This window comes from Ascidia mentula, chromosome 5, assembly GCF_947561715.1.
Source record: "Ascidia mentula chromosome 5, kaAscMent1.1, whole genome shotgun sequence".
NCBI lineage: Eukaryota > Metazoa > Chordata > Ascidiacea > Phlebobranchia > Ascidiidae > Ascidia > Ascidia mentula.
This window is the reverse complement of record NC_138570.1, coordinates 14,448,358-14,461,154: the sequence shown is the minus strand read 5'-3', so window position 1 is coordinate 14,461,154 and position 12,797 is coordinate 14,448,358. Positions and strand designations below refer to the sequence as shown.

The 12,797-nt window shown below is 37.6% G+C and overlaps 3 protein-coding genes and 1 long non-coding RNA gene across 5 annotated transcripts in view; all 4 read right to left on the bottom strand.

Annotated features, from left to right (window-relative positions):
• Positions 1–4,698, bottom strand: part of LOC145903292 (peripheral myelin protein 22-like) — a 39,306-nt gene extending 34,608 nt beyond the window's left edge. The window contains exon 1 of the mRNA XM_082991367.1: positions 4,688–4,698. The gene's annotated coding sequence lies outside the window, so the exon portion shown is untranslated. The remainder of the gene's footprint in view (positions 1–4,687) is intronic.
• On the bottom strand, positions 831–7,491 carry LOC145903291 (uncharacterized). Of its 2 annotated transcripts, none has more exons than XM_082991365.1 (4): positions 6,245–7,491; positions 1,622–1,738; positions 1,512–1,547; positions 831–1,380 (listed from the first exon to the last, which is right to left on the bottom strand). In XM_082991365.1, the coding sequence occupies exons 1-4, from the start codon at positions 6,660–6,662 to the stop codon at positions 1,244–1,246; spliced, it is 708 nt and encodes a 235-aa protein (XP_082847491.1). In that variant the 5' UTR covers positions 6,663–7,491; the 3' UTR covers positions 831–1,243. The 2 variants fall into 2 exon arrangements, with proteins under 2 accessions (XP_082847491.1, XP_082847490.1); XM_082991364.1 differs by lacking the exon at positions 6,245–7,491 and adding an exon at positions 2,064–2,515.
• LOC145901649 (uncharacterized) lies at positions 4,696–9,039 on the bottom strand. Its single transcript, XM_082989405.1, has 6 exons — positions 8,588–9,039; positions 8,041–8,157; positions 7,945–7,980; positions 5,698–5,814; positions 5,603–5,638; positions 4,696–5,144 (listed from the first exon to the last, which is right to left on the bottom strand). The coding sequence occupies exons 1-6, from the start codon at positions 9,003–9,005 to the stop codon at positions 5,125–5,127; spliced, it is 744 nt and encodes a 247-aa protein (XP_082845531.1). The 5' UTR covers positions 9,006–9,039; the 3' UTR covers positions 4,696–5,124.
• Positions 9,040–11,638: 2,599 nt separating this feature from the next.
• On the bottom strand, positions 11,639–12,725 carry LOC145903716 (uncharacterized). The gene is made up of 4 exons (XR_014402685.1): positions 12,560–12,725; positions 12,114–12,230; positions 12,004–12,039; positions 11,639–11,872 (listed from the first exon to the last, which is right to left on the bottom strand). It is a non-coding gene; the product is annotated as an uncharacterized LOC145903716 (long non-coding RNA).
• Positions 12,726–12,797: the final 72 nt, after the last annotated feature.

Here is a 12,797-nt window from a genome sequence, read left to right as displayed (position 1 = left end):
CAAAGTGACACCACCTTGCGATCGCGATTAAGTGCACGAACATCAGCATAAATCATGATTTTGTACAACGGAATACACTAAGCAGTATTAATTACTGTGAACACCTGTTTATATGTTGACTTGCTGGCAGCAAAAATGCACTAGTTTCAGGAAATTGTTTGCGTTTTAAGAATATAAAACGAAAATACTGTCCTGTAATAATATCATTAAATTTTTTAACGTCATATATGCTGTTTGAGCATAGCTTTTGCATTTCAAGAAATCTCACGGAGGTAGGTTTACATTAACATACCTCTGGGAGACCCAGGATGTGTTCCGACTCGTGATAGTAGGTCATCACATTGATGCTGTCTTGTTGTGTCCACTTCCTTCCTCCAGTAGCCCGCCTTTCACCGTTGCTCCCTGAACTTCCAGAGCAAGGCACAGACCTTGTTGATCGGGGCGAATTGGATGGAATTTTGCTTCTGTTTCAGCATCGTACATTGGGTTGTGTTTTTTCTTCGAATCCGGGATGCTTTTCTTCATTTCAATTGCTTTTAACTAAAAAAGGGCTATGTTTGCTAAAAATTGTGGTTTCAAGCTATTAAATCGTGTTATTGTTGTCGAGTTGAAGTAATCGTCAACGTTGCTTACTGATTATTCGTTTATTCACGAGCTTTTTGCAACCCACATCATAAATGAGGTACAACAACTTAGTTTTCGAATATCGACTTATTTTGGAGCCTAGAATTATAACATTTTCCATGCTTGGATAGTGTTTTTTTTAACTTTTTTTTCACAACATGCTCCGATGGCCCTTTCCTAAATCAGCATTGAATAAAGTGATGCAATATCTTGTTTTATTACCAATCCACAAAAGATCAAATTACACAAACACATTTTTGCAGGCTTAAGTGAGAAGCATTAAAGGTATATTGGAAATTGTGTAGATGTTAAAGATGTACTACAGCTATAGTTAACGCCCGAACCCTTTAAAAATACTGTACTCGGTATACTGCGCAGTAATATGCCTTTCTGGGTAAAGTAACATTTTATGTCCGTGATATATGTAAAAATATGTAATAATAGCACAATTATACGTTCAAAATCAAGACAACTCTGTAGATTGTTTATGACCACTGTACAAGCTCGATTTCATTTTTTAGACTTATGCATGTTGATATATACAATAATATTAATAAAAATTGCCGGGTTTTCGGTGGTTACACAGGATTGTTATTATATTAATCGCGAAAAGCACTTTTCAACCAGACTCTTTCTTGGGCTCTTTTTGTTCACTTGTTGCTGTAGGTCCCCGGAAAGTCACTTCATTCAATTTACCGACGGCAACTACGCCTCCCTTGATTTCTGCACCTCTCAAGTTGAAAGATGCGGATGTGTCTGGCAGTTAACAACAAGAAAAACAGATAAACCTGCCTTAAATTAGTGCATTTATCGATAATTTAAATTGCAAATGTAGCAGATTGTTCTGCGTAGTATCAGCAAATGAAGGTACAAACGTCTGTACTCACTTTTTCCTGACGATGAACCAGCTGCTGCCATAAGTTCTGCAAACAAGAGCACTTATAAGGAAAGGAAGTTAAAGACTAATTTACATTGCCTTCAATAATTGATTGTGTACCTGGATTTACTTGAGCTCCACTTTCGACTTCAATTTTCGAAAAACTATTGATCGCCACTTTGCCATCGAAAATTTTTGCATTTTCCAAATTGTGCGTCATGCGTGCGTTTTGACCTCCTTCAAAAAAAGGTTGGTGGTAATCGACTGATTAGAGCAGTCACCAGTTTCAATATTTCTGTGTTTTTCATTCTGAATAAACATCGCACTGACGCTGGTTGTTAGCATTTGTTGTGTGTAAATACGAGCAGATCGTCCATAAATAGCCCTGTCTTAGTTATTTTAACAAAAAATTTGCATTTTAACCCTTTTCTTGACAAAGCATGTGGGTATCAATTAAACAAAATGGGCTATGTAAATTAATATTTTTAATAAACCTTTATTTAAATACATGGAGCCAAATATTCTCTACGTCAAGATGGTTTGCGAATATGTGTCTACTTACTTAAGTTTACTGTGTTGAGATGGGGAATATTTAACTCTTTGCACACCTCCACATATTCTTCACAAATCCATTTATAATATTCCCCCGATTCAACCTTTTTTACCATTTGTGGTCGTTCGGCCGGGGAAAATTCAAGAGTAAAAGCTAGACTTCCCGGTCTGAAGTTGTAGGCCCTAGAACCTAGCCGGAAAATTGCATAACAGACTGCAGCCACAGTCCCCCCAACTATAATAAGCTTCTTGGGGTCAAACTTTCCAAACAAATCGGTAGACAAAGGCCACAGTTGACCCTCCATATACACAGAGTATTGGCCATTTTGGATTTCAAGCTTCGCTTTGGCATCAGAAAATTTCGAAGGAATTTCAATTTTCATAGAAACGTTCGTGGCTGGAACTATTTGCATTGCATTTTCACCCATTTTGTAGCAGGAGATTTTTAAACAATTTTAGCTTAAATCTGCTTTCAATAACAAATTCATTTTGTACGAAATGTTTTTCTGCAATGAGCACAATCGTATTGACCCTACTCATTTTTCACTAAACATTTGCGCACAAACGATAAGAACGTTTGTCACCTTTCTAGTAAAGGCGATTGTGAATTATTTTATCACTGGAAACCTTGATTTGCAGCTACAGCAACTATACCGGAAGCGTCTGGTTTTAAAAACTGAAATTATAATAAATCCTCACTGGTTTTCAAATGACAGTTTCCTCCAACGTGTGAATTTTAATCTGTCTTACAAGTGTAACCGTCTAGCTATAAGTGCTTTCTGCATTGCCCAAGTAAAGCTTGCATGAGGAACTTTGTACGTAATAAGTGGGATTGATATGTTACATTGGTTTTTCAATTCGCGCAACCCCCGCTTTGCATCACTTGTTGTAAATGACGCTCTTGTGTGGACGATGACTCAGGATGCTTTATGATGTGATGACTGTGGCAAAAACTAGTACTGTTATTTCTATGTGGAGTTTTGAAATTGCATTATGCACAAAATAGTCATTTGTTAGTGGTGCTGTTAACAACACAAACATATTAGCATTAAGCCGGGATAGAAACTTTTTGTTTTAGTCTTATAAGCAAAAAAAAAACGCAGCGCCTACCCATCAATGTATGTTTCGGGGAACATAAAATCCATTCCACTAACAAATGTCGGTGACAACTTGTGGCGACCGAACTGTAGTGTTTCGCCTGTGCAACAAACCGTGCCATTGCCATTTTCTTCGACATTCTTGTTGCAAGTCTGACACATGCAGCTCCCTGGAGCATCTTAAACAGCTTTTCCAACGACTTTCGGACCACAGTTCAATCGTCAACCTGAATAAGTGGGAGTTTGGATACAGTTTGTTTACCATTGTCATACATGTCTTGTACTTTGTGGCGACTTTTCCTTTACCGTCAACCCTTGGGTACTTTTACTGGGTGCAACCCGTGTAATTTGTCCTTCAAGTGTACTAGCCGTTTTGCCTATAATGCTTTCTGCATCGCCCAAGTATAGCTGGTATGAGGAACTTTAGACGTAGTCAGTGGGATTGATGTGTTATGTTGGTTTTTCTGGTCGCACAACCTCCGCTTTACATCACTTGTTGTAACTGACGCTCCTGATGGGTGGGCGATGACTCAGGATATTTTTGATGCGACGACTGTTGCAAAAACTTATACTGTTATCTTTGGTCTCTTAGAAAGAGACGCACAAAGTCAATTGTTATTAGTTGTACAATGATTGTATTATAAGAACTTTTTCCTAGCAAAATTTTTTATAAAGAGTGGCAGACAATGATTGCCAGTTTAAATGTTTGTTATGTAATGACGCAGAAATACCAGTTTCGCGTAAATGGCATCCTTCACTGAAATGAATAAATCATGCCATCACATACATAGTGAATCCTTGGTAAAGCAGAAGTAATGCCATGCTTTCGCATAGCAAAGCAGGATCGCCTGTTTACGGTGGTGGAGATCCTCTACGTATGTGAAGGTCGCCTGACAAGTTGTGCGCTTGTGCACCAATCTACCTTGGCCACAATATACCCCGTGAAACCACTAAGCTTCTGTAGTTCAGTTGGTAGAGCGTTGGGCCTGGTTAGCCCAGGGTCGTGAGGAAAAGTGGCTGATACAGCTTGGCTGCAATGCCTTGGCTGCGAAGCCTGTGAATCCTTGGTAAAGTTTAAATTGTAGCGCTCACTTTCTCCAAATACCATATAAAGAAGTTAAAAAGGTAAAACAACACTTAACAAGCTCTAAAACCAGCAGCAGACTGAAGCTAATTGATATGCTACTTCCGACCGTTGTGATTTGAAAACTGCGTGCCATATGTAAGGTTTTCTGAACTGTAATGGAAACAGCACACTAACCAAATCCACTACAATCCTTTTGCATGTCAGTCGAAGCATTAACCGGTGCACTATCCACAATTATTTTTATCACATTAATTCTTTTTGTTTGCGAGACGGATAGATAGCTATTAATACGCGAGTCAATGCACGCTGGTGATGAACGAAAACATATCCTCTTTGTCTTTCACTGCAGTTTTGAGCTTTTTTCAATGTTATAACGTATATTAGAGGACTATTTGCTCCAATGGTCCCTTCCTAAATCCGCCCCATCAATGAATAATGTGATGCAATATCATGTTTTACTTCCAATCCATAAAAGATCCAATTACACAAACACACAACGAGCTTAGACAAGAAGCATTGAAAGTATATTGGAAATTGTGTAGATGTTAAAGTAAGACCACAGCTATAGTTACTGGCCGTATATTTTGTGACACAGAACGTCTGACCATACAATAATATGCGTTTCTGGGTAAAATAACAATTTACGTCCAAGATATATATATAAATATGTAATAATAGCACATGTATACGTTCAAAATCAACACAACTCTGTAGATTGTATATGACTACTTTACAAGCTCGATTTAATATTTTGGACTTATGCTATTAATATATACAATAATAATAATAAAAATTGCCGGGTTTTCAGTGGTTACACAGGATTGTTATAATATCGATCGCGTAAAAACACTTTTAAACCAGACTCGTTCTCGGGCTGCTCTTTTTGTTCACTTGCTGCTTTGGGTCCCTGGAAAGTAACTTATTATAATTTACCGACGGCGACTATACTTCCCTTGATATCTGCACCTCTCAAGTTAAAATATCCGGATGTATTTGACAGTTAACAAGAAACAAGTAAAGCAGGTAAGCTTGCCATAAATTAGTGCATTTATCGATGATTTTAATTGCTAATATTGCAAATTGTTCTACGCTGTGTGAGCTCAGTTATGGTACAGAATAGGGACATTAACAACATAACACAGAAATTTATATAATATTTAAATTTTGTATTATGATAAATTAAATTACTTCAGACCTTCACGAACCGCTGGTGCATTGGAGTTAAAAATAAAATATTACATACAAACATTGCCTAAAATTTGTTAATTGAGATTATTTAATACGTTTGTGTTTGATTGTAGTATGATTTTTCCTAAACATTGTTAGCATTGTGAAAGCTGGTAATATACAAAAGTATACACTCACCTTTTCGTGAATGCGAGTCAGCTGCTACCACAAGTTCTACAAACAAGAGAACGTTAAAGCCTTATTTACATTGCCTTCAATAATTGATTGTGTACCTAGATTTACTTGAGCTCCACTTTGGACTACAATTTTCGAATAACTATTGATCACAACTTTGCCATCTACATTTTTTGCATTCTCCAAATCGTACGTCCTGCGTGCGCTTTGATCTCCTTCAAAGAACATTTCAACAAATTTTAAATTATAAAACTGTTTGTTGTTATCAACTTGATCTGAAGCTTTATAAGTAGATGGGGGAAGTATGTGATAAAGAACAATGGAATGATCTTGTTCTGGTATATCTGTGATTTTCATTCAGAATAAACATGGTACTGACGCTGGTTGTTTGCCTTTTTGTAGGCAAAGCATGGGGATGTATATTCTACAAAGTATATTTATTAAACTTAGGATCATAACTGACGGTTTTGTACATCTTTATTATCAACAAGATAGCCAAATGATTGTGGAAAACAATCGAAACGTCTGTATGAAGTTCTCTACCATTGTCTTGTATATTTATTTACTTTTAATAAACCTTTATTTAAATATATTGAGCCAAATATTCTTTACGACAAGATGGTTTGCAAATATGTGTTTTCTTACGTAAGTTTACTGTGTTGAGATGGGGAATATTTAACTCTTTGGTCACCTCCTCATATTCTTCACAAATCAGTTTATAATATTCCCCCGATTCAACCTTTTTCACCATTTGTGGTCCTTCGTCCGGGGAAAATTCAAGAGTAAAAGCTAGACTTCCCGGTCTGAAGTTGTAGGCCCCAGAACCAAGCCGGAAAATTGCATAACAGACTGCAGCCACAGTCCCCCCAACTATAACAAGCTTCTTGGGGTCAAACTTTCTAAACAAATCGGTAGACAAAGGCCACAGTTGACCCTCCATATACACAGAGTATTGGCCATTTTGGATTTCAAGCTTCGTTTTGGCATCAAGAAACTTGACAGGAATTTCAATTTTCATAGAAACGTTCGTGGCTGGAACTATTTGCATTGCATTTTCATCCATTTTGTAGCAAGAGATTTTTAAACAATTTTTGTGGAGATCCTCTACGTATGTGAAGGTCGCCTGACAAGTTGTGCGCTTGGAAAAGCAGTCTACCTTGGCCACAATATGCCCAGTGTAACCAATGAGCTCGTGTAGCGCAGTTGGTAGAGCGTCGGGCCTGGTTAGCCCAGGGTCGTGAGTTCAAACCTCACCGAGAGCTTAATTTTTCAGATCTCGCTCCGACTTGTCGAGAAAAGTGGCTGATCCAGCTTGGCTGCAGCAATGCCTTGGCTGCAAAGCCTGTGAATCCTTGGTAAAGTTTACATTGTAGCGCTCACTTTCTCCAAATACCATATAAAGAATTTAAAAAGGTGAAACAACTCTAACAAGCTCTAAAACCAGCAGCAGACTGAAGCTAATTAATATGCTACTTCCGACCGTTGAGTATTGAAAACTGCGTGCCATATGTAAGGTTTTCTGAATTGTAATGGAAACAGCACAATAACAAAATCCACTTCAATCCTTTTGCATGTCAGTCGGAGCATTAACCGATGCACTATCCACAATTATTTTTATCACATTAATTCTTTTTGTTTGCGAGACGGATAGATAGCTATTAATACGCGAGTCAATGCACGCTGGTGATGAACGAAAACATATCCCCTTTGTCTTTCACTGCAGTTTTGAGCTTTTTTCAATGTTATAACGTATTTTAAAAGACCAATTGCTCCAATAGCCACTTCCTAAATCCGCCCCAGCAATGAATAATGTGATGCAATATCAGGTTTTACTTCCAATCCATAAAAGATCCAAATACACAAACACACACCTTGCAGGCTTAAATAAGAAGCATTGAAAGTATATTGGAAATTGTGTAGATGTTAAAGTAAGACCATATCTGCACCTCTCAAGTTGAAATATCCGGATGTATTTGACAGTTAACAAGAAACAAGTAAAACAGGTAAGCTTGCCATAAATTGGTGCATTTATCGATGATTTTAATTGCTAATATAGCAAATTGTTCTACGCTGTGTGAGCTCAGTTATGGTACAGAATAGGGACATTAACAACATAACACAGAAATTTATATGATATTTAAATTTTGTATTATGATAAATTAAATTACTTCAGACCTTCACGAACCGCTGGTGCATTGGAGTTAAAAATAAAATATTACATACAAACATTGCCTAAAATTTGTTAATTGAGATTATTTAATACGTTTGTGTTTGATTGTAGAATGATTTTTCCTAAACATTGTTAGCATTGTGAAAGCTGGTAATATTCAAAAGTATACACTCACCTTTTCGTGAATACGAGTCAGCTGCTACCACAAGTTCTACAAACAAGAGAACGTTAAAGCCTTATTTACATTGCCCTTCAATATTTGACTGTGTACCTAGATTTACTTCAGCTCCACTTTCGACTACAATTTTCGAATAACTATTGATCACAACTTTGTCATCTACACTTTTTGCATTCTCCAAATCGTACGTCCTGCGTGCGCTTTGATCTCCTTCAAAGAACATTTCAACAAATTTTAAATTATAAAACTGTTTGTTGTTAACAACTTGATCTGAAGCTTTATAAGTAGATGGGGGAAGTATGTGATAAAGAACAATGGAATGATCTTGTTCTGGTATATCTGTGATTTTCATTCAGAATAAACTTGGTACTGACGCTGGTTGTTTGCCTTTTTGTAGGCAAAGCATGGGGATGTATATTCAACAAAGTATATTTATTAAACTTAGGATCATAACTGACGGTTTTGTACATCTTTAATATAAACAAGATAGCCCAATGATTGTGGAAAACAATCGAAACGTCTGTATGAAGTTCTCTACCATTGTCTTGTATATTTATTTACTTTTAATAAACCTTTATTTAAATATATGGAGCCAAATATTCTCTACGTCAAGATGGTTTGCAAATATGTGTCTACTTACTTAAGTTTACTGTGTTGAGATGGGGAATATTTAACTCTTTGCACACCTCCTCATATTCTTCACAAATCAGTTTATGATAATCCCCTGATACAACCCTTTTCACCATTCGTGGTACTTCGTCCGGAGAAAATTCAAGAGTAAAAGCTAGACTTCCCGGTCTGAAGTTGTAGGCCCTAGAACCAAGCCGGAAAATTGCATAACAGACTGCAGCCACAGTCCCCCCAACTATAACAAGCTTCTTGGGGTCAAACTTTGTAAACAAATCGGTGGACAAAGGCCACAGTTGACCCTCCATATACACAGAGTATTGGCCATTTTGGATTTCAAGCTTCGCTTTGGCATCAGGAAATTTCAAAGGAATTTCAATTTTCATAGAAACGTTCGTGGCTGTAACTATTTTCATTGCATTTTCACCCATTTTGTAGCAAGAGATTTTTAAACAATTTTAGCTTAAATCTGTTTTCAATAACAAATTCATTTTGTACGAAATGTTTTTCTGCAATGGGCACAATCGTATTGACCCTACTCATTTTTCACTAAACATTTTCGCACAAACGATTTTTGCACAAACGATAAGAACTTTTGTCACCTTTCTAGTAAAGGCGATTGTGAATTATTTCATCACTGGAAACCTTAATTTGCAGCTACAGCAAATATACCGGAAGCGTCTGGTTTTAAAAACTGAAATTATAATAAATCCTCACTGGTTTTCAAATGACAGTTTCCTCCAACGTGTGAATTTTAATCTGTCTTACAAGTGTAACCGTCTACCTATAAGTGCTTTCTGCATTGCCCAAGTAAGGCTTGCATGAGGAACTTTGTACGTAATAAGTGGGATTGATATGTTACGTTGGTTTTTCAGTTCGCGCAACCCCCGCTTTGCATCACTTGTTGTAAATGACGCTCCTGTGTGGACGATGACTCAGGATGCTTTATGATGTGATGACTGTGGCAAAAACCAGTACTGTTATTTCTATGTGGAGTTTTGAAACCACATTATGCACAAAATAGTCATTTGTTAGTGGTGCTGTTAACAACACCAACATATTAGCATTAAGCCGGGATAGAAACTTTTTGTTTTAATCTGATAAGCAAAAAAAAAACACAGCGCCAACCCATCAATGCACGTTTCGGGGAACATAAAATCCATTCCACTAACAAATGTCGGTGACAACTTGTGGCGACCGAACTGCAGTGTTTCGCCTGTGCAACAAACCGTGCCATTGCCATTTTCTTCGACATTCTTGTTGCAAGTCTGACACATGCAGCTCCCTGGAGCACCATAAACAGCTTTTCCAACGACTTTCGGACCACGGTTTAATCGTCAACCTGCAGAAGTGGGAGTTTGGATACGGTTTGTTTACCATTGTCATACATGTCTTGCACTTTGTGGTGACTATACATTTACCGTCAACCCTTGGGTACTTTTACTGGGTGCAACCCGTGCAATTTGTCCCACAAGTGTATTAGCCGTTTTGCCTAAAATGCTTTCGACATTACCCAAGTATAGCTGGTATGAGGAACTTTAGACGTAGTCAGTGGGATTGATGTGTTATGTTGGTTTCTCTGTTCGCACAACCTCCGCTTTACATCACTTGTTGCAACTGACGCTCCTGATGGGTGGGCGATGACTCAGGATATTTTTGATGCGACGACTGTTGCAAAAACTTATACTGTTATCTTTGGTCTCGTAGAAAGAGACGCACAAAGTCAACTGTTATTAGTTGTACAATGATTGTATTATAAGATATATTTCCTAGCAAAATTTGTTATATAGACAATGATTGCCAGTTTAAATGTTTGTTATGTAATGACGCAGAAATACCAGTTTCGCGTAAACGGCATCCTTCACTGAAATAAATAAATCATGCCACATACATAGTGAATCCTTGGTAAAGCAGAAGTAATTCCATGCTTTCGCATAGCAAAGCAGAATCGCCTGTTTACGGTGGTGGAGATCATCTACGTATGTGAAGGTCGCCTGGCAAGTTGTGCGCTTGCGCACCAGTCTTCCTTGACCACAATATACCCCGTAAAACCACTGAGCTCGTGTAGCTCAGTTGGTGGAGCGTTGGGCCTGGTTAGCCCAGGGTCGTGAGTTCAAACCTCACCGGAAGCTTGATTTTTCAGATCTCGCTCCGACTTGCCGGGACAAGTGGCTGATCCAGCTTGGCTGCAATGCCTTAGCTGCGAAACCTGTGAATCCTTGGTAAAGTTTACATTGTAGCGCTTACTTTCTCCAAATACCATACAAAGAAGTTAAAAAGGTGAAACAACTCTAACAAGCTCTAAAACCAGCAGCAGACTGAAGCTAATTGATAGGCTACTTCCGACCGTTGTGTATTGAAAACTGCGTGCCATATGTAAGGTTTTCTGAATTGTAATGGAAACAGCACAATAACCAAATCCACTACAATCCCCTTGCATGTCAGTCGGAGCATTAACCGATGCACTATCCACAATTATTTTTATCACATTAATTCTTTTTGTTTGCGAGACGGATAGATAGCTATTAATACGCGAGTCAATGCACGCTGGTGATGAACGAAAACATATCTCCTTTGTCTTTCACTGCAGTTTTGAGCTTTTTTCAATGTTATAACGTATTTTCAAAGATCAAGTGCTCCAATAGCCACTTCCTAAATCCGCCCCAGCAATGAATTATGTTATGCAATATCATGTTTTATTACCAATCCATAAAAGATCCAATTACTCAAACACACACCTTGCAGGCTTAAATAAGAAGCATTGAAAGTATATTGGAAATTGTGTAGATGTGAAAGTAATATCACAGCTATAGTTACTGGCCGGACCCTTTAAAAATACTGTACTCGGTAAAATCGGATAGAAAATTGGGCAATCAGGGCGTTTTTCGTATATTTTGTGACACAGAACGTCTAATAACCATACAATAATATGCGTTTCTGGGTAAAATAACAATTTACGTCCAAGATATATATAAAAATATGTAATAATAGCACATGTATACGTTCAAAATCAACACAACTCTGTAGATTGTATATGACTTCTTTACAAGCTCGATTTAATTTTTTGGACTTATGCTATTAATATATACAATAATAATAATAAAAATTGCCGGGTTTTCAGTGGTTACACAGGATTATTATAATATCGATCGCGAAAAGCACTTTTCAACCAGACTCTTTCTTGGGCTCTTTTTGTTCACTTGTTGCTGTAGGTCCCCGGAAAGTCACTTCATTCAATTGACCGACGGCAACTACGCCTCCCCTGATTTCTGCACCAAGTTGAAAGATGCGGATGTATCTGGCAGTTAACAACAAGAAAAACAGATAAACCTGCCTTAAATTAGTGCATTTATCGATAATTTAAATTGCAAATGTAGCAGATTGTTCTGCGTAGTATCAGCAAGTGATGATACAAAAGTCTATACTCACTTTTTCCTGACGATGAACCAGCTGCTGCCATAAGTTCTGCAAACAAGAGCACTTATAAGGAAAGGAAGTTAAAGCCTAATTTACATTGCCTTCAATATTTGATTGTGTACATGGATTTACTTGAGCTCCACTTTCGACTACAATTTTCGAAATACTTTTGATCGCAGCTTTGCCATCGAAAATTTTTGCATTTTCCAAATTGTACGTCATGCGTGCGTTTTGATCTCCTTCAAAAAATAAGGTTGGTGGTAATCGACTGATTAGAGCAGTCACCAGTTTCAATATTTCTGTGTTTTTCATTCTGAATAAACATCGCACTGACGCTGGTTGTTAGCATTCGTTGTGTGTAAATACGAGCAGATCGTCCATAAATAGCCCTGTCATAGTTGTTTTAACAAAAAAATTGCATTTTAACCCTTTTCTTGACAAAGCATGTGGGTATCAATTAAACAAAATGTGCTGTGTATATTAATTTACTTTTAATGCACCTTTATTTAAATACATGGAGCCAAATATTCTCTACGTCAAGATGGTTTGCGAATATGTGTCTACTTACTTAAGTTTACTGTGTTGAGATGGGGAATATTTAACTCTTTGCACACCTCCACATATTCTTCACAAATCCATTTACGATATTCCCCCGATTCAACCTTTTTCACCATTTGTGGTTTTTCGTCTGGGGAAAATTCAAGTGTGAAAGCTATACTTCCCGGTCTGAAGTTGTAGGCCCTAGAACCAAGACGGAAAATTGCATAACAGACTGCAGCCACAGTCCCCCCAACTGTTGGGGTCAA

What these genes read in the sequence shown, in the direction of transcription:
- LOC145903291 (XM_082991365.1), bottom strand. Translation starts at nt 6,662, where the DNA reads ATGGATGAAAATGCAATGCAAATAGTTCCAGCCACGAACGTTTCTATG. An exon ending in TCTCAACACAGTAAACTTAC is followed by an intron (nt 1,739 to 6,244) that starts GTAAGAAAACAC and finishes CTTTTTTTGAAG; the next exon opens with GAGGTCAAAACGCACGCATG. An exon ending in TGGAGCTCAAGTAAATCCAG is followed by an intron (nt 1,548 to 1,621) that starts GTACACAATCAA and finishes TCTTGTTTGCAG; the next exon opens with AACTTATGGCAGCAGCTGGT.
- LOC145901649 (XM_082989405.1), bottom strand. Translation starts at nt 9,005, where the DNA reads ATGGGTGAAAATGCAATGAAAATAGTTACAGCCACGAACGTTTCTATG. An exon ending in TCTCAACACAGTAAACTTAA is followed by an intron (nt 8,158 to 8,587) that starts GTAAGTAGACAC and finishes TGTTCTTTGAAG; the next exon opens with GAGATCAAAGCGCACGCAGG. An exon ending in TGGAGCTCAAGTAAATCTAG is followed by an intron (nt 5,639 to 5,697) that starts GTACACAATCAA and finishes TCTTGTTTGTAG; the next exon opens with AACTTGTGGTAGCAGCTGAC.